Source organism: Triticum urartu, chromosome 7A (assembly GCF_056163025.1).
Source record: "Triticum urartu cultivar PI428250 chromosome 7A, HENAU_Tu73, whole genome shotgun sequence".
In the NCBI taxonomy this organism is placed as follows: domain Eukaryota; kingdom Viridiplantae; phylum Streptophyta; class Magnoliopsida; order Poales; family Poaceae; genus Triticum; species Triticum urartu.
In genome coordinates, this window is record NC_141879.1 from 553,198,240 (window position 1) to 553,219,238 (window position 20,999).

The 20,999-nt window shown below is 51.5% G+C and overlaps 2 protein-coding genes across 2 annotated transcripts; both read right to left on the reverse strand.

The window, feature by feature from the left end:
• Positions 1-9,535: 9,535 nt before the first annotated feature.
• Positions 9,536-10,915, reverse strand: LOC147960406 (uncharacterized). The gene is made up of 2 exons (XM_087533332.1): positions 10,574-10,915; positions 9,536-10,519 (listed from the first exon to the last, which is right to left on the reverse strand). Exons 1-2 carry the CDS (start codon positions 10,913-10,915, stop codon positions 9,536-9,538), a joined length of 1,326 nt encoding a protein of 441 aa, XP_087389458.1.
• An 8,932-nt stretch (positions 10,916-19,847) lies between these two features.
• LOC147960407 (uncharacterized) lies at positions 19,848-20,207 on the reverse strand. Its single transcript, XM_087533333.1, has one exon. The coding sequence runs from the start codon at positions 20,205-20,207 to the stop codon at positions 19,848-19,850; it is 360 nt and encodes a 119-aa protein (XP_087389459.1).
• Positions 20,208-20,999: the final 792 nt, after the last annotated feature.

Consider the following 20,999-nt stretch of genomic DNA (forward strand, 5'->3'; position numbering starts at 1 on the left):
AATAATTGTTATTTGGTGCCAGCGTTAAGATGAACATTATATCTGGATCTTGTTTGATACGAGACGGTTATTCATTTAAATCAGAGAATAATGGTTGTTCTATTTATATGAGTAATATATTTTATGGTCATGCACCCTTAATGAGTGGTCTATTTTTACTAAATCTTGATAGTAGTGATACACATATTCAAAGTATTGAAGCCAAAAGATATAAGTTTAATATTGATAGTGCAACTTATTTGTGGCACTGCCGTTTAGGTCATATTGGTGTAAAGTGCATGAAGAAACTCTATGCTGATGGACTTTTGGAATCACTTGATGCTTGCGAACCATGCCTCATGGGCAAGATGACTAAGACTCCGTTCTACGGAACAATGGAACAAGCAGCAGACTTATTGGAAATAGTACATACTGATGTATGCGGTTTGATGAGTGTTGATGCTTGTGGCGGGTATCGTTATTTTCTGACCTTCACAAATGATTTGAGCAGATATGGGTATGTCTACTTGATGAAACATAAGTCTGAAACATTTGAAAAGTTCAAAGAATTTCAGAGTGAAGTGGAAAATCATTGTAACAGGAAAATTAAGTTTCTACGATCTGATCGTGGAGGTGAATATTTGAGTTATGAGTTTGGACTTCATTTGAAACAATGCAGAATAGTTTCGCAACTCACGCCACCTGGAACACCACAACGTAATGGTGTGTCCCCATGTCGTAACCACACTTTATTAGATATGGTGCGATCTATGATGTCTCTTACTGATTTACCGCTATCGTTTTGGGGTTATACTTTAGAGACGGCTGCATTCACATTAAATAGGGCACCATCGAAATCCGTTGAGACGACACCTTATGAACTGTGGTTGGCAAGAAACCCAAGTTGTTGTTTCTTAAAGTTTGGGGCTGCGATGCTTATGTGAAAAATCTTCAACCTGATAAGCTCGAATCCAAATCGGAGAAATGTGTCTTCATAGGATACCCAAAGGAGACTGTTGGGTACACCTTCTATCACAGATCCGAAGGCAAGATATTCGTTGCTAAGAATGGATCCTTTCTAGAGGAGGAGTTTCTCTCGAAAGAAGTGAGTGGGAGAAAAGTAGAACTTGATGAGGTAATTATACCTCCTCCCTTATTGGAAAGTAGTTCATCACAGAAATCAGTTCCAGTGATTCATACACAAATTAGTGAGGAAGCTAATGATGATGATCATGAAACTTCTAATCAAGTTACTACCGAACCTCGTAGGTCCACCAGAATAAGGTCTGCACCAGAGTGGTACGGTAATCCTTTTCTGGAAGTCATGTTACTTGACCATGATGAACCTACGAACTATGAGGAAGCAATGATGAGCCCAGATTCCGCAAAATGGCTTGAAGCCATGATATCTGAGATGGGATTGCTACCTCATGAGCTTGCGTTGGTTTTCCCTTGAAGAGGAAAGGGTGATGCAACAAAGTAGCGTAAGTATTTCCCTTAGTTTTGAGAACCAAGGTATCAATCCAGTAGGAGGTAACACACAAGTCGCCTTGTACCTGCACGAACAAACAAGAACCTCGCAACCAACGCGATAAAGGGGTTGTCAATCCCTTCACGGTCACTTACAAAAGTGAGATCTGATAGAGATAATAAGATAAATATTTTTGGTATTTTTATTGTATAGATTGGAAAATAAAGATTGCAAAATAAACAACTATGGAAATAGCAAGTAGATAGGAAAATAATATGATGGAAGATAGACCCGGGGGCCATAGGTTTCACTAGTGGCTTCTCTCAAGATAGCATATTCTACAATGGGTGAACGAATTACTGTCGAGAAATTGATAGAAAAGTGCATAGTTATGAGAATATCTAGGCATGATCATGTATATAGGCATCATGTCAGCGACAAGTAGATTGAAACGATTCTGCATCTACTACTATTACTCCACACATCGACCGCTATCCAGCATGCATCTATAGTATTAAGTTCATAAGAACAGAGTAACGCATTAGGCAAGATGACATGATGTAGAGGGATAAACTCAAGCAATAAGATATAAACCCCATCTTTTTATCCTCGATGGCAACAATACAATACGTGCCTTGCTGCCCCTGCTGTCACTGGGAAAGGACACCGCAAGATTGAACCCAAAGCTAAGCACTTCTCCCATTGCAAGAAAGATCATTCTAGTAGGACAAACCAAACTGATAATTCGAAGATACTTGCAAAGATATTAAATCATGCATAAAAGAATTCAGATAAGAATCAAATATTGTTCATAGATAATCTTGATCATAAACCCACAATTCATCGGATCTCGACAAACACACCGCAAAAAGAATTACATCGGATAGATCTCCAAGAGAATAGAGGAGAACTTTGTATTGAGATCCAAAGAGAGAGAAGAAGCCATCTAGCTAATAACTATGGACCCGAAGGTCTGTGGTAAACTACTCACACATCATCGGAGAGGCTATGGTGTTGATGTAGAAGCCCTGTCGTGGTGGGCACACGGCAGATGCCATGGGATGGCTAAAGAGAGGAGGAGGCTCGAGGGCACTGGTGGGCTCCGGAGGCGAGTTGGCATGAGCGAGCGTGGGACGCAAGACATACCCAGGTTCGGGACTCTCCGGAGAGATAACACCCCTAGTCCTGCCGAGTGTGGTTTATGTGTTACAGTATAGAGTTGATCCTTGAGCTGTATTGAGGAGGAAGAAAGGCAGGCCGAGGCTTGGGCTGCTCTCTCCCTGTGTGTGGGTGTTCTCCTGCTGCGTTCTTCACCTACTTACTTTCTCACCCGTGCATGGAGGCCTCCTGGGGGGTTTTATAGGTCAACCCCCCAGGGGTACAATGGTAATGTTACAAGGCCGCGGGGCCAGGTTGTCAGCGTCTGGGGACCTGGTGCTGGGACCCGCCGGGTACCAGGTCTCGCCGGGTTCCCCGGGCGCGGGGCCCGGCGGGTATGGTGGCACTGTTGGCCGTCTTGTCGATCGTCAGGGCGTGGCCGAGTCAAGTCGGCTACATTGGCGCTCCGTGAGGTCGCCGCTTGCTGGCGTCATGGGTGACGACGGGTGCACTGTTGCCATGCCGAGCCTGGTCAGCGGGTAGGTGGGGGGCACTATTGCCTCGTCCGGCTGACCAAAGGCATTGGCAGGACACTGTGGCTTCGGTCATCAGTTGGTGGTGACTCGTCCCATCGTACAAATGGGATGGGATGGCCGCTAACCCTTGGCCGGGTTGTAGTACACGCCAAGGGGCGTTGGCTTATCGGGTAAGTCTTGGTGCGCCGGGCTCGGCCGCCCTGGGCTAGCTTGTTGGAGAAGTCTTGCGGATTAGGCCGGGTTGAGGGGGCTTGGCCGAGTCGAGCGACTCGGCCGAGCACGAGCCATCTTGAGCGGCTATGCCAGTCCCGTTGTTTTTTCAAAGGATCCGGGTTCCGTTGCCTGCCCGGGGTCCATCCCTCGACAGTAGTCCCCGAAGCTGTGAAGGTCCGCCGTCTTCGGGTGGGAGGTCCTTCACAGTTTCCCCCTTGATGGAGGTGAATCTTGAGGCCGCCGGGTCCGGCAACACCCACCGTGTGCCGGCTTCCGAAAGCCGGATCGCATCATCTTGATTGTGGCGGGAAACCGAGGAGTCCGCCGAATTTTGGAGGCAATCTTTCGGGCCTTGCGCGGGCGCCACGTGGCGTCCGGGAGCCGGAGGGGCCTGACAGTCCATGCGCCGGATAGGACAGGGCAGTGCAGAGTGGCCTAGGGCCGCGCGCCCACGGCCCTCATGGGCAGATTTATTGCGGCGTCCGCGAGTTGGTTGCCATTCTCGAGGCAGTTATTGCGCGTGTACTTGTGCAGTTATTGCGGGGAAGTGGGGGAGGCGAGCGCAAACGGTCCCACTTCCCCATGTTTTGAACCGTGGCTTATAAATTGGGGCGAGGAGGGGGCGGTGGAAACCATTCGCACCTGCGCCCTCCTGCCTTCGTCTTCCTTCTGCTGCTGCTTGCGAATGCCGCGCACTACGACACCCGTTGCCTCGAGCAGAGCCTTGCGGTTGCCTTCTTCTTCTTCTTCTTCTCTTGCTTCTTCGTTGATGGTGCTGCCGTCGGGCTCGTGGATGGGCTCGACCATCACCCTTGAGGACATCGCCCAGCTCCGCGCCACCAGGTGCCTGCCGTCGGAGACGGAGGTTGCCGCGCGCCCGCCGCGGGGCAAGCGGGAGCCGCGGCCTGAGGGCATGGAGCGGGTCGTCTTCCTCCCGCACTTCAAGCGCAGGTTCGGGATTCCTGCGAGCGGCTTCTTCCGTGACTTCCTGGAGTTCTTCGGGCACCAGCCTCATCATCTGGGCGCTGGCGCCATTGTGCAGCTATCCGGCTTCGTGACCCTCTGCGAGGGGTACCTGGGGGTCGAACCTTCGATCGATCTCTGGGTACGCTTCTTCTCCTTGAAGTAGCAGGGGCCGAGGGCCGGGGAGATGTCGGAGCGCGGGGCCGCCGTCATCTTGACACGGTCGGGCGCTGACTGCCCGAAGATGCTCCTGGAGGACTCTGCCAAGAAATGGCAGAATTCTTTCTTCTACGTCCGCAACCTCGGCGCGGATCGCATCAACCTGCCTCCCTTCGTCAACTTGCCGCCAAAGGAGAAGTAGAACTGGGGGTACTACCCCAAACGCCCGTCGCAGGAGGTGCTCAACTTGTGCGAGCGGATATCGGTGATGAAGGAGCGGGAGGGGCTCACCGGCACCGACCTCATCACTGCCTTCATCATTCGTCGAGTGTCGTCGCTGCAGCAGCGCAGCCATCTCATTGGGGAGATGACCGGCGTCCAGGATCCCAACCGCAAGGCAAGCACGCGACTGGGCACGGACCTGGTCGCGCGCCGGGTTAACGACATCTCTAAGGCGACTGGGAGTTCGGGAAGGCCCAGTACAGTCGCGTGAACTCGGCACCCGCGGTGAGTCCTTGGTCTTCATACTTTGCTGGCGCTTATCTTCTTGTCCGTCCCGACGCAACGCGGGAAGTGCATCTGAATGCCATCCGGCATCCTTATGACCGGGCGTGGGCGTAGGTGGTGCGCGCTGCCTCGGAGGAGCCCGGGGCCCACGGCGGGGAGGAGGAGGCGGCACCCGACGCTGGCGTGGGGCGCCAAGCTGGTAAGCCTTTGAGCGTTCTTGTGTTCTATTCGAATTACCGGGTTGCCGGGTCGAGGCGCCGACATGAGCCGTTGATACAGTGGCGCCGAGTGGAGGAGGTGGCAGCGCAGTTGGGGCCGGGGTGGCTCGGGGAGCGCCGGCGGCGAGGCGACCGCATGGGAAGGACAAAGTCGCGTCGTGAGCCCCGGCCGCGAAGCGCGTAGCGGACCCGGCCGAGGTAGCGAAGCTGGCCGCCAAGAGGAGGCGCGCCGCGCCGTAGGAGAGGGCGGCGAGACCCGCTGTCCCGGTGGTTACGGGGTAAGCTTTCCTTCTAGCTCGGACCAAGTCGTTGAGCAGCTTTGCTTGTCTTGTATTTACTTCGTCTTGTGTTTCAGGTCGCCGATCTCGCTGGCGGTGGCGGTGGCGGACGCGGTGTCAGCCGAGGGCTCCGCGTTCCGGAGGAGCCGGTCCGGCACCGCCGACCGGGACGAGGAGGAGGAGGGGCGGGCGGATCCGGACCTTTGTCTGGACCCGTCCGATGCCGTAGGCCTGGCCTGGCGGGACAGGAACCGGGTCGAGGCGGAGCTGGAGGCGGCGTCGACCCGGGCTTGGGTTAGAGCCGCGGCGGCGTGGGCGGGAGCCGACGTGGCTGGAGATGTTGGCGGGAACGGTGGCGGTGGAGATGGCCTTTGTGCCGTCGCTGGAGGGGGGCGCGGCCATGGTGGCCGCGTCGACGCAATGGACCTCGATCGGGAGGTCGTGGTCGCTGGGGACGGCGTCCCGCCACGGACCGACATGGTCGAGCGGGCGGGAGCCGGCGGAGGCGGTGGAGGCGCCGTCTTGGGGGAGGTGTCGCAGATGACGCCGGCGAGAACGGCCCGGGCGCCAGCGAGTGAGACGCCGCTGGTGGTGGAGCCGCGGGCCGGTCGGTCCGCGGAGCCGGCGTTGGAACACGCCCTGGTGCTCAAGCTCGAGGGCCGCCGGGCTGTCGGGTCGCAGCCGGGGCGGAGCGGGGCCGGCGAGATCTTCTTCGGGCCCCCAACCCAGGAGGAGGCGGCGATGAATGCCATGACCCGGCGCCAGCGAGGGCGGGCGGACCGGATCCAGGCCTTCGCCCAGGCCGAGGTCGAGGCGACGCAGGAGCTGGAGCGCGCCGTGCTTGTAAGTTCCTCTTATGTTCTTCTTTCCCTTTTATTATCTTTACTTCGTGGGGGCGCGCCAGCGCACCCACTCGGTGTAGCCCCCGAGATTCAGGCCAACTGTGCATCAGTTGGGTCGAATCTTATCTTGATGTTTTGTGTTGATCGCTTCTTTTTGCAGCAACTGGACGCCTACCGGGTTAGCGTCTTCAACCGGCTCCTTGAGACGCACCGTCGTCTCAAGGAGCGGCTTGCCGCCAAGGAGGAGGAGCTCCGCGCCGTGGCGGGTACCTTTTTTGCACGCTCTTTTCTAGTGGGGGCGCGCTAGCGCACCCACTGGGTGTAGCCCCCGAGATTCGGGCCAACTGCGCAGCAGTTGGGTTGAGTCTTAAGTAATACTTTGTTTCTGAGCTTCTTTTTTGCAGCTGAGGTGCTGTCCTGGAGGACGCGGCTGGTCTGGGCCGGCTTCCACTATGACCGGCTCATTGCCGATGCCGGTCGGCTTGGACCCGAGGTGGAGCGGGCGAGTGCGGAGGCGGCGGGAGCCCGGCAGGCGCTTGATGAAGCCAGCTGGCGGCAGGAGCGGCTGGAGGGCGACAAGGGCCGCCTCGAGGCCGAGGTGGAGCGCCTCAAGGCGGAGGCCGCCAAGGTCGTGGAGGCGTAGCAAGCCCTTGCCGAGGCGGACCAGCAACGCGACCAGCTAGCCAATGACAAGGGCAGCTCCATGCCGAGGTGGAGCGCCTGAAGGCGCTAGTGGCCGCGACGGAGGAGGCCCGGCGCCGCGAGGAGGCCGGGAAGGCGGCCGAGGACAAGGAGGCCGAGCTGAAGGCAGCCCTTGCCAAGGTCTCCGAGCTAGAGAAGGAGCTCCAGGAGCGTGACCGCACCATCTCCCGAGAGTGGCGCGGTACGTTGCTCTGAGCGCAACACCTGGAAGAGTCCTTCTCCAGTAAGTGCTTTCCTTCGGTTTTGTTGTTACCGGGTTGGGACTCCGGCTTTCCTTCCTCAGTGGCTTTCTTCCGGCTTGCTTTTCTCTTCGATAGGGGCCTTCCCGGAGATGCGCTAGCTGGCGGAGGAGGCGGTCCGCTTTTAGCGCGACCCGCAAGGAGTCGTCGGCTCCGGGACCGACCCGCAGGTGGCATGGACCTTCCCAGAGATCGTGGCCGCCGCCGAGGCCCGTCTGCGAGTCATGGGTGAGCAGATGGGGCGGCATTCTGAGGCCGGTGCGGCGATGATAGTGGCCCTCTGGCCGGGCACCGTCGCGCCGAGCAGCTTCACGCGGCTGGCGAGGTAGTTGGAGGTGGGCCCGGACCATCTCATGAGTGGCGGGTTTCTGCCGCCCGAGCTTGTGCTGAGATGGCACTTCGGTTCATGCTGTCCTGGCACCCGGACCTGGCACTGGATGCATTGATGGGCCAGCGGGCCGGCTCAGAGAGCCAGCTGCAGGCGGAGGCCGACGGATCACCGCCCGGGCCAGCTACATCGCCGGGTTCGCCTTCCATGACGAGTTCCAGCCGGAGCGGGTGGAGGATGGCGGAGTCGTGCCCGCCGAGGACTACGCCCTTCTTCTGGATGACCCGAAGGGTAGCTCTGAGGAGACGGGCATCTATCGCGACGCGGACGCCGGAGAGGACGATGTCGACACCTCGGCGGCGGAGATGCCTAATTTTAACTTTGTAATTTTTTTGGTTAGGTAGCAGGTCCACCCACCCACTGGGGTTGACTTGGGTGTAATGAACTCTGGCCTTGCGCCTGTTTCTTAATTTACGATGTATGAGCCTTGTGGACGTTTGTGCATTTGCTTTTTCGTTTTTTGAGCCGTTTTCCTGCATTCTTCCCTCTTGGGCTTCTCCCCCGCGAGTCTGACGGTCGAGGCTCCGTTCCGTGACAAAGGGTTCGGCCTTTTGAGGGGAGCGTGTAGTACTTAGGCCTTCGTAATGTTGAGCGCGAGCGAAAACACCCACTGGGTCGGCCGGTGGCAACCCGGTAAGGCTGGGTTGGCGGGCGACCGGTCGCTTGGCGGCTTGGAGTGGCAGGGGCGGGTCAAGCAACCTGGCAGCATGCGAAAAAACTCATGGATGCCAGCGCTCTTGCTCTTCGTCTTTGAAGCTTTTTTTCTCGCGACTTCTCCTCCTTTGGGTTCACCCCCCCCCCCCCCCGCGCGCGAGTCTGACGGCCGAGGCTCCGGTCCGTGACAAGGGGTTCGTCCTTTGGGTGGAACATGCAATATTTAGCATTTCGAAACGTTGAGCATGAGCGAAACACCCACTGGGCCGGCTGGCGGCAATCCGGTGGGGCCGGGTTGGCGAGCAGCCGGTCGTGCGGCGACTTTTAAAGTGGCGGGGCCGGGCTGGACGACCCGGCAGTTATTGACTTAGTGCTCGAGGCGCGCTAGTGCTCTGGTCTCATGTGCTTGCCAGCCAACAGACGAAGCCGGTTCTGTGGCTTAGGGTGAAGTGAGAGGCCGCGGCGGTCCGACGCGTCAGGAGTTGCTAAGGGAAGCGGCGGGTGGCCAAGCCGGCCAGCCCCCGAGCCCCCGGGTCGAGCGAGTCAATCCAGCGGCCAGGTTGGCTTACAAGGAAAGTAATGCACGAAAATGTAGGGGACACAATAGCTTGGTCGCGAAAAAGGGGAGCCCCGAGCATTGTTCGGGGCTCCCATAGTTTCCAGATGATTACAAAAGGCAGTGATACATACATGCATATGGCTAACTATAAAACGGACGGAGGAGCTCCGCATTCCATGGCACGGTTGTTTCTTCGCCGGCGGTGCCCCTCTTGCGCTTGTTTGACTTGCGGGCATCGATGAGGTAGTGCGCGTTGCGATCACACAAGGCCTTGCTGACGATGAAGGGACCCTCCCATGGGGAGGACAGGTTGTGCTGGCCGGCCTGCTACTGGACGAGGCGGAGGACGAGGTCTCCCTCCCGAAAGGCGAGGGGCTTGATTTTCTTGCTATGGTAGTGCCTTAGGCCTTGCTGGTAGATGGCCGAGCGACTGAGCACTAGGAGACATGCTTCTTCAAGTAGGTCGACGCCGTCTTCGCAAGCTTCTTTAGCTTCGGCTTCCGTGTACATAGTGACACGCGGCGAGTCGAACTCGACGTCGGTCAGAATGACGGCTTCTGCTCCGTAGACAAGGAAGAATGGGGTGAACCCGGTCGCCCGGTTTGGCATGGTGCGGAGACTCCAGAGGACAGTAGGCAACTCATCGAGCCAGCTGCCGGGGGAACAGACGAGTGGCTCGACGAGTCGCAGCTTGATGCCGGATAGGATGAGGCCGTTGGCCCGCTCGACCTAGCCGTTGGACCACGGATGTGCAATAGAAGCCAGGTCGAGGCGGATGCCGGAGACGGAGCAGTACTGCCTGAGCGTGCCCTTGGCCAAGTTGGTGCTGTTGTCCATGATGATGTTGTTCGGCATGTCGTAGTGCACCGCGATGTCCTTGATGAACCGAACGGCCGTCAGGCCATCTAGCTTCTTGATTGGCCTTGCTTCGATCGATTTGGTGAACTTGTCCACCGCCACCAGCAAATGCGTCATGCCGCCTTGGGCGGTCTTGATGGGCCCCACCATGTCGAGTTCCCAGACAGCGAAGAGCCAGGCGATTGGGATGGTCCGGAGTGCTGACGTCGGCCGGTGGCTGCGCTTGCTGAAGCGCTGGCATCCCTCGCACTTGTTGATGAGTGACTCTGCATCTTCGAGGGCCGTGGGAAAGTAGAAACCATGGCGGAAGGTCTTGGCCACCAGGGACCGCGAGGCCGCGTGGTGCCCACACTCGCCTTGGTGTATGTCAAGGAGGATCTCAATACCCTTGTCCTGCTCGACGCAGCGTTGGAACACGCCGGTGGAGCTGCGCTTGACGAGCTCGTTGTTGATGATGTTGTAGGCGGACGCTCGACGCTGCACTTGCCGAGTTTCTGTCTCGTCCATGGGGAAGACCCCGTTCTCCAGGAACTCCGAGATGGGCAGGGCCCAGGATGGCGCCGTCACCACAGCGAAGACGGACACTATTTCCGGCTCCGGGTCGACGGCCCCCGAGCCGGGTTCGGCAGCCCCCGGGATGAGTTCGGCAGCCCCCGGGGCGGGTTGAGGCGCGGCCGGGTCGGTTGGAGTAGTCCCCGGGCCGGGTTGAGGCGCGGCCGGGTCGGTTGGAGCAGTCCTTGGGCCGGGTTGAGGCGCGGCCGGGTCGGTCGGAGCAGTCCCCGGGCCGGGTTGAGGCGCGGCCAGGTCGGTCGGCACATGGATGGACTCGGAGTCCGGAGATGTCTTGACGGACGGCTTGTGCAGATGCTCGAGGGAGATGCCAGATGGGATGGACTACCGAGATGAGGCGATCTTGGCGAGCATGTCGGCCGCCTCGTTCTCCGTGCGCGGGACGTGGAACCCGGACAACTTCTGGACGAGGAAGCAGTAGCTCGCCATGTTGGAGTCGTGCGCGTCCCACTCGCCTGAGCACTGCTGCACCACCAGATCCGAGTCGCCGAAGCACAGGATGCACTGGATGCCGAGCTGCTTGGCAAGCCGGAGGCCGTGCACAAGGGCTTCGTACTCAGCAACGTTGTTGGAGGCGGCGAAGTGGATATGGAGTCCGTACTTGAACCGGTTGCCCTTGGGGGAGGACAGCACTATGCTGGCTCCCAGACCGAGTCGCATCTTTGAGCCGTCGAAGTGCATGTGCCAGTGCGTCGAGTCCGGAGGGGGCGGTGTTGAGGAACGTAGTAATTTCAAAAAAATTCCTACGCACACGCAAGATCATGGTGATGCACAACAACGAGAGGGGAGAGTGTTGTCCACGTACCCTCGTAGACCAAAAGCGGAAGCGTTAGCACAACGCGGTTGATGTAGTCGTACGTCTTCACGATCTGGTCGATCAAGTACTGAACGCACGGTACCTCCGAGTTCAGCACACGTTCAGCCCGATGACGTCCCTCGAACTCCGATCCAGCCGAGTGTTGAGGGAGAGTTTCGTCAGCATGACGGCATGGTGACGATGATGATGTTCTACCGACGTAGGGCTTCGCCTAAGCACCGCTACAGTATTATCGAGGTGGACTATGGTGGAGGGGGGCACCGCACACGGCTAAAAGATCAACTGATCAATTGTTGTGTCTCTAGGGTGCCCCTACCCCCGTATATAAAGGAGCAAAGGGGGGGTGCGGCCGGCCAGGAGAGGGGGCGTGCCAGGAGGAGTCCTACTCCCACCGGGAGTAGGACTCCCTCCCTTTTCCTAGTTGGATTAGGACTTGGGGGGGAAAGAGGTGGAGGAGAAGAAGGAAAGGGGGGCGCCGCTCCCTCTCCTTGTCCTATTCGGACTAGGGGGGAGGGGCGCGCGGCCCTTGCCCTGGCCGCCTCTCCTCTCTTCCACTAAGGCCCACTATGGCCCATTAACCTCCTGGGGGGGTTCCAGTAACCTCCCGGTACTCCGGTAAAATCCCGATTTCACCCGAAACACTTCCTATATCCAAACATAGGTTTCCAATATATCAATCTTCATGTCTCGACCATTTCGAGACTCCTCGTTATGTCCCTGATCACATCCAGGACTCCGAACAACCTTCGGTACTCATAATATAACTGTCATCGAAATGTTAAGCGCGCGGACCCTATGGGTTCGAGAACTATGTAGACATGACCGAGACACGTCTCCGGTCAATAACCAATAGCGGAACCTGGATGCTCATATTGGCTCCTACATATTCTACGAAGATCTTTATCAGTCAAACCGCATAACAACATACGTTGTTCCCTTTGTCATCGGTATGTTACTTGCCCGAGATTCGATCGTCGGTATCTCAATACCTAGTTCAATCTCGTTACCGGCAAGTCTCTTTACTCATTCCGTAATACATCATTCCGCAACTAACTCATTAGTTGAAATGCTTGCAAGGCTTAAGTGATGTGTATTATCGAGAGGGACAAGAGATACCTCTCCGACAATCGGAGTGACAAATCCTAATCTTGAAATACGCCAACCCACCAAGTACCTTCGGAGACACCTGTAGAGCACCTTTATAATCACCCAGTTACGTTGTGACGTTTGGTAGCACACAAAGTGTTCCTCCGGTAAACGGGAGTTTCATAATCTCATAGTCATAGGAACATGTATAAGTCATGAAGAAAGCATTACCGGGAGTTTCATAATCTCATAGTCATAGGAACATGTATAAGTCATGAAGAAAGCAATAGCAACATACTAAACGATCGGGTGCTAAGCTAACGGAATGGGTCAAGTCAATGACATCATTCTCCTAATGATGTGATCCCGTTAATCAAATGACAACTCATGTCTATGGTTCGGAAACATAACCATCTTTGATCAACGAGCTAGTCAAGTAGAGGCATACTAGTGACACTCTGTTTGTCTATGTATTCACACATGTATTATGTTTCCGGTTAATACAATTCTAGCATGAATAATAAACATTTATCATGATATAAGGAAATAAATAATAACTTTATTATTGCCTCTAGGGCATATTTCCTTCGGTCTCCCACTTGCACTAGAGTCAATAATCTAGTTCACATCGCCATGTGATTTAATACCAATAGTTCACATTACCATGTGATTAACACCCATAGTTCACATCGACATGTGACCAACACCCAAAGGGTTTACTAGAGTCAATAATCTAGTTCACATCGCTATGTGATTAACACACAAAGAGTACTAAGGTGTGATCATGTTTTGCTGGTGAGAGAAGTTTAGTCAATGGGTCTGCCACATTCAGATCCGTAAGTATTTTGCAAATTTCTATGTCAACAATGTTCTGCACGGAGCTACTCTAGCTAATTGCTCCCACTTTCAATATGTATCCAGATTGAGATTTAGAGTCATCTGGATCAGTGTCAAAATTTGCATCGACGTAACCCTTTACGACGAACCTTTTTTGTCACCTCCATAATCGAGAAACATATCCTTATTCCACTAAGGATAATTTTGACCGTTGTCCAGTGATCTACTCCTAGATCACTATTGTACTCCCTTGCCAAAATCAGTGTAGGGTATACAATAGCTCTGGTACACAACATGGCATATTTTATAGAACCTATGGCCAAGGCATAGGGAATGACTTTCATTCTTTTTCTATCTTCTGCCGTGGTCGGGCTTTGAGTCTTACTCAGTTTCACACCTTATAACACATGCAAGAACTCTTTCTTTGACTGTTTCATTTTAAACTACTTCAAAATCTTGTCAAGGTATGTACTCATTGAAAAACTTATCAAGCGTCTTGATCTATCTCTATAGATCTTGATGCTCAATATGTAAGCAGCTTCACCAAGGTCTTTCTTTGAAAAACTCCTTTCAAACACTCCTTTATGCTTTGCAGAATAATTCTACATTATCTCCGATCAACAATATGTCATTCACATATACTTATCGGAAATGCTATAGTGCTCCCACTCACTTTCTTGTAAATACAGGCTTCACCGCAAGTCCATATAAAACTATATGCTTTGGTCAACTTATCAAAGCATATATTCCAACTTCGAGATGCTTGCACCTGTCCATAGATGGATCGCTGGAGCTTGCATATTTTGTTAGCACCTTTAGGATTGACAAAACTTTCTTGTTGCATCATATACACCTCTTCTTTAATAAATCCATTAAGGAATGTAGTTTTGTTTATCCATTTGCCAGATTTCATAAAATGTGGCAATTGCTAACATAATTCGGACAGACTTAAGCATAGATACGAGTGAGAAACTCTCATCATAGTCAAACACCTTGAACTTGTTGAAAACCTTTTGCGACAATTCTAGCTTTGTAGATAGTAACACTACTATCTGCGTCCGTCTTCCTCTTGAAGATCCATTTAATCTCAATGGCTCGCCGATCTTTGGGCAAGTCAATCAAAGTCCATACTTTGTTCTTATACATGGATCTCATCTCAGATTCCATGGCCTCAAGCCATTTCGTGAAATCTGGGCTCATCATCGCTTCCTCATAGTTCGTAGGTTTGTCATGGTCAAGTAACATGACCTCCAGAACAGGATTACCGTACCACTCTGGTGCGGATCTCACTCTGGTTTACCTACGAGGTTCGGTAGTAACTTGATCTAAAATTACATGATCATCATCATTAGCTTCCTCACTAATTGGTGTAGTAGTCACAGGAAAAGATTTCTGTGATGAACTACTTTCCAATAAGGGAGCAGGTACAGTTACCTCATCAAGTTCTACTTTCCTCCCACTCACTTCTTTTGAGAGAAACTCCTTCTCTAGAAAGGATCCACTCTCAGCAATGAATATCTTGCCTTCGGATCTGTGATAGAAGGTGTACCCAACATTTTCTTTTTGGGTATCCTATGAAGACGCACTTCTCCGGTTTGGGTTTGAGATTATCAAGTTGAAACTTTTTCACATAAGCATTGCAACCTCAAACTTAAGAAATGACAGCTTAGGTTTCTTGCCAAACCATAGTTCATACGGTGTCGTCTCAACAGATTTAGATGGTGCCCTATTTAACGTGAATGTAGCTGTCTCTAATGCATAACCCCAAAACGATAGTGGTAAATTGGTAAGAGACATCATAGATTGCACCATATCTAATAAAGTACGGTTATGACGTTCGGACACACCATTACACTGTGGTGTCCAGGTGGTGTGAGTAGTGAAACTATTTCACATTGTTTTGACTGAAGGCCAAACTGGTAACTCAAATGTTTTACTTCTGCGATCATATCGTAGAAATTTTTATTTTGTTACGATGATTCTCCACTTCACTTTGAAATTCTTTGAACTTTTCAAATGTTTCAGACTTGTGTTTCATCAAGTAGATATACTCATATCTGCTCAAATCATCTGTGAAGATAAGAAAATAATGATACCCGTCGCGAGCCTTAATATTTATCGAACCACACACATCTGTATGTATGATTTCCAACAAATTTGTTGCTCGCTCCATAGTTCCGGAGAACGGAGTCTTAGTCATCTTGCCCATGAGACATGGTTCGCAAGTACCAAGTGATTCATAATCAAGTGGTTCAAAAAGTCCATCAGTATGTAGTTTCTTCATGCGCTTTATACCAATATGACCTAAACGACAATGCCACAAATAAGTTGCACTATCATTATTAACTTTGCATCTTTTGGCTTCAATATTATGAAAATGTGTATCACCACAATCGAGATCCAACAAACCATTTTCATTGGGTGTATGACCATAGAAGGTTTTATTCATGTAACAGAACAACAATTATTCTCTAACTTACATGAATAACCGTATTGCAATAAACATGATCCAATCATATTCATGCTCAACGCAAACACTAAATAACATTTATTTTAGGTTTAACACTAATCCCGAAAGTATAGGGAGTGTGCGATGATGATCATATCAATCTTGGAACCATTTCCAATACACATCGTCACTTCACCCTTAACTAGTCTCTGTTCATTCTGCAACTCCTGTTTCGAGTTACTATTCTTAGCAACTGAACTAGTATCAAATACTGAGGGGTTGCTATAAACACTAGTAAAGTACACATCAATAACATGTATATCAAATATACCTATGTTCACTTTGCCATCCTTCTTATCCGTCAATTACTTGGGGTAGTTCCGCTTCTAGTGACCAGTCCCTTTGTAGTAGAAGCACTCAGTTTCAGGCTTAGGTCCAGACTTGGGTTTTTTCACTTGAGCAGCAAATTGCTTGCCGTTCTTCTTGAAGTTCCCCTTTCTTCCCTTTGTCCCTTTACTTGAAACTAGTGGTTTTGTTTACCATCAACACCTGATGCTTTTCTTGATTTCTACCTTCGTCGATTTCAGCATCATGAAGAGCTTGGGAACCGTTTCCGTTATCCCTTGCATATTATAGTTCATCACGAAGTTCTACTAACTTGGTGATGGTGACTAGAGAATTCTGTCAAATCACTATTTTATCTGGAAGATTAACTCCCACTTGATTCAAGCGATTGTAGTACCTAGACAATCTGAGCACATGCTCATTGCTTGAGCTATTCTCCTCCATCTTTTAGCTATAGAACTTGTTGGAGACTTCATATCTCTCAACTCAGGTATTTTCTTGAAATATTAACTTCAACTCCTGGAACATCTCATATGGTCCATGACGTTCAAAACGTCTTTGAAGTCCCGATTCTAAGCCGTTTAAGCATGGTGCACTAAACTATCAAGTAGTCATCATATTGAGCTAGCCAAACGTTCATAACATCTGCATCCGCTCTTGCAATAAGTTTGTCACCTGTCGGTGCATCAAGGACATAATTCTTCTGTGCAGCAATGAGGATAAACCTCAGATCACATATCCAATCCGCATCATTGCTACTAACATCTTTCAACTTAGTTTTCTCTAGGAACATATCAAAAATAAACAGGGGAGCTAAACGCGAGCTATTGATCTACAACATAGATATGCTAATACTACCAGGACTAAGTTCATGATAAATTTAAGTTCAATTAATCATATTACTTAAGAACTCCCACTTAGATAGACATCCCTCTAATTCTCTAAGTGATCGCGTGATCCATATCAACTAAACCATGTCCGATCATCACGTGAGATGGAGTAGTTTCAATGGTGAACATCACTATGTTGATCATATCTACTATATGATTCATGCTCGACCTTTCGATCTCAGTGTTCCGAGGCCATATCTGTTATATGCTAGGCTCGTCAAGTTTAACCTGAGTATTCTGTGTGTGCAACTGTTTTGCACCCGTTGTATTTGAACGTAGAGCCTATCACACCCGATCATCACGTGGTGCCTCAGCACGAAGAACTTTCGCAACGGTGCATACTCATGGAGAACACTTGTACCTTGATAATTAGTGAGAGATCATCTTATAATGCTACCATCAATCAAAGCAAGATAAGATGCATAAAAGATAAACATCACATGCAATCAAAATATGTGACATGATATGGCCATCATCATCTTGTGCCTTTGATATCCATCTCCAAAGCATCGTCATGATTTCCATCGTCACCGGCATGACACCATGATCTCCATCATCTTGATCTATATCAATGTGTCGTCACATGGTCGTCTCACCAATTATTGCTCTTGCAACTATTGCTATCGCATAGCGATAAAGTAAAGCAATTATTTGGCGCTTGCATCTTATGCAATAAAGACACAACCATAAGGCTTCTGCCAGTTGCCGATAACTTCAACAAAACATGATCATCTTATACAACAACTTATATCTCATCACGTCTTGACCATATCACATCACAACATGCCCTGCAAAAACAAGTTAGACGTCCTCTACTTTGTTGTTGCAAGTTTTACGTGGCTGCTACGGGCTGAGCAAGAACCGTTCTTACCTATGCCTCAAAAGCACAATGATAGTTTGTCAAGTTAGTGATGTTTTAACCTTCTCAAGGACCGGGCATAGCCACACTCGGTTCAACTAAAGTTGGAGAAACTGACACCCGCCAGCCACCTGTGTGCAAAGCACGTCGGTAGAACCAGTCTCGCGTAAGCGTACGCGTAATGTTGGTCCGGGCCGCTTCATCCAACAATACCGCCGAACCAAAGTATGACATGCTGGTAAGCAGTATGACTTATATCGCCCACAACTCACTTGTGTTCTATTCGTGCATATGACATCTACGCATAAAACCTGGCTCAGATTCCACTGTTGGGGAACGTAGTAATTTCAAAAAAATTCCTACGCACACGCAAGATCATGGTGATGCACAACAACGAGAGGGGAGAGTGTTGTCCATGTACCCTCGTAGACCGAAAGCGGAAGCGTTAGCACAACGCGGTTGATGTAGTCGTACGTCTTCACGATCCGACCGATCAAGTACCGAACGCACGACACCTCCGAGTTCAGCACACGTTCAGCTCGATGACGTCGCTCGAACTCCGATCCAGCCGAGTGTTGAGGGAGAGTTTCGTCAGCACGATGGCGTGGTGAAGAAGATGATGTTCTATCGACACAGGGCTTCGCCTAAGCACCGCTACAGTATTATTGAGGTGGACTATGGTGGAGGGGGGCACCGCACATGGCTAAAAGATCAACTGATTAATTGTTGTGTCTCTAGGGTGCCCCCTGCCCCTGTATATAAAGGAGAAAAGGGGGGATGCGGCTGGCCAGGAGAGGGGGCGCGCCAGGAGGAGTCCTACTCCCACCGGGAGTAGGACTCCCTCCCTTTTCCTAGTTGGATTAGGACTTGGGGGGGAAAGAGGTGGAGGAGAAGAAGGAAAGGGGGGCGCCGCCCCCTCTCCTTGTCCTATTCGGACTAGGGGGAGGGGCGCGCAGCCCTTGCCCTGGCCGCCTCTCCTCTCTTCCACTAAGGCCCACTATGGCCCATTAACCTCCCGGGGGTTCCGGTAACCTCCCGGTACTCCGGTAAAATCCTGATTTCACCCGGAACACTTCCGATATCCAAACATAGGTTTCCAATATATCAATATTCATGTCTCGACCATTTCGAGACTCCTCGTTATGTCCGTGATCACATCCGGGACTCCAAACAACCATCGGTACATCAAAACATACAAACTCATAATATAACTGTCATCGAAACGGTAAGCGTGCGGACCCTACGGGTTTGAGAACTATGTAGACATGACCGAGACACGTCTCCGGTCAATAACCAATAGCGGAACCTGGATGCTCATATTGGCTCCTACATATTCTATGAAGATCTTTATCGGTCAAACTGCATAACAACATACGTTGTTCCCTTTGTCATCGGTATGTTACTTGCCCGAGATTCGATCGTCGGTATCTCAATACCTAGTTCAATCTCGTTACCAGCAAGTCTCTTTACTCGTTCCGTAATACATCATTCCGCAACTAACTCATTAGTTGCAATGCTTGCAAGGCTTAAGTGATGTGCATTACCGAGAGGGCCCAGAGATACCTCTCCGACAATCGGAGTGACAAATCCTAATCTCGAAATAAGACAACCCAACAAGTACCTTCGGAGACACCTGTAGAGCACCTTTATAATCACCTAGTTACGTTGTGAAGTTTGGTAGCACACAAAGTGTTCCTCCGGTAAACGGGAGTTGCATAATCTCATAGTCATAGGAACATGTATAAGTCATGAAGAAAGCAATAGCAACATACTAAATGATCGGGTGCTAAGCTAACGGAATGGGTCAAGTCAATCACATCATTCTCCTAATGATGTGATCCCGTTAATCAAATGACAACTCATGTCTATGGTTAGGAAACATAACCATGTTTGATCAACGAGCTAGTCAAGTAGATGGATACTAGTGACACTCTATTTGTCTATGTATTCACATATGTATTATGTTTCCGGTTAATACAGTTCTAGCATGAATAATAAACATTTATCATGATATAAGGAAATAAATAATAACTTTATTATTGCGTCTAGGGCATATTTCCTTTAGGCGGCAGGTACCGGGTCTCGGTCCAGTCGATGAGGAAGTCGGACAAAGCTTGGGACTTGATTGTAGTGCGGGGCTCATAGAGGATGGTATGTCCGGCTAGCTCAAGCGCCCACTTGGTGACTCGGCCAGAGGCATCCCGGCACCCAATGATGTCCTCGAGAGGGGCCGTGCTAACCACGGTGATGACATGCTCTTGGAAGTACTGCTTCAGTTTCCTGGCGGTGAAGTACACGCCGTAACACATCTTCTGGTAGTGCGGGTAGTTCTACTTCGAGGCGTAGAGCACCTCCCTTAGGTAGTAGACGGGACGCTGGACGGCTTGGACCCTATCCTTCTCTAGTCGCTCGACCACCATCACCGTGCTGACCGACCGCGAGGTTGCGGCGATATAGAGCAACAACGGCTCCTTCTTGGTCGGTGCGGCCAGGACTGGTGCGGTGGAGAGCATGCGATTGAGGTCTCGGAAGGCTTCGTCCGCCTGGTCGTTCCATTCGAACGACGTCGTCTTCTTCATCAGTTGATACGAGGGCAAGGCCCTCTCGCCCAGCCGACTGAGAAACTGGCTGACCAAGGCCAAGAAGCCGGTGAACTTCTGGACATCGCGCAGCCGGGCCGGCTTGCGCATGCGCTCGATGGACTTGATTTTCTCCGGGTTTGCCTCAATGCCGCGCTCCTAGACGAGGAAACCGAGTAGCTTTCTGGTCGGGACTCCGAAAACACATTTTTCTGGGTTGAGCTTGACCTTGTACTCGCGCAGGTTGGCGAAGGTCTCCTTCAGATCGTCGAGGAGTGTGAGGTGCTGCTTGGTCTTCACCACGATGTCGTCCACGTAGACGTGGATATTGCGGCCGAGTTGCGACAGCAGGCACTTCTGCATGCAGCGCTGGAAAGTGGCGCCGGCGTTCTTCAAGCCGAACGACATGGTGATGTAGCAATACGCCCCAAAGGGCGTGATGAAGGACGTCTTCAGGCATCGGCCGGGTCTAGCTTGATCTGGTTATAGCCGGAGTAAGCGTCCAGAAAGGACAGGAGCTCACACCCGGCGGTGGAGTCGATGACTTGGTCGATCCGCGGGAGAGCGAACGGGTCTTTGGGGCAGGCCTTGTTCAGGCTGGTGTAGTCGATACACATGGGCCAGGTGTTGTTCTTCTTCAAAACGAGGACCGGGTTGGCAAGCCACTCGGGGTGAAATACTTCCATGATGAAGCCGGCCGCCAAAAGTCTGGCGACCTCTTCATCGATGGTCCTTCTCTTCTCTTCGGAAAAATGTCATAGGGGTTGACGGACGGGCTTGGCGTCCTTGCGGACATGAAGTTTGTGCTCGGCATACTTCCTCGGGATACCCGACATGTCTTTTGGGGTCCATGCAAAGATATCCCGATTCTCATGGAGGAAGTCGACGAGATCTCCTTCGTAT

Bases quoted from the DNA above. Each gene is read 5' to 3' on its own strand.
- LOC147960407 (XM_087533333.1), bottom strand. From the start codon at position 20,207: ATGCGCAAGCCGGCCCGGCTGCGCGATGTCCAGAAGTTCACCGGCTTC.
- LOC147960406 (XM_087533332.1), bottom strand. From the start codon at position 10,915: ATGCACTTCGACGGCTCAAAGATGCGACTCGGTCTGGGAGCCAGCATA. The intron at 10,520-10,573 runs GCCTCATCTCGG...CATCTGCACAAG, and splicing joins CCGACATGCTCGCCAAGATC to CCGTCCGTCAAGACATCTCC.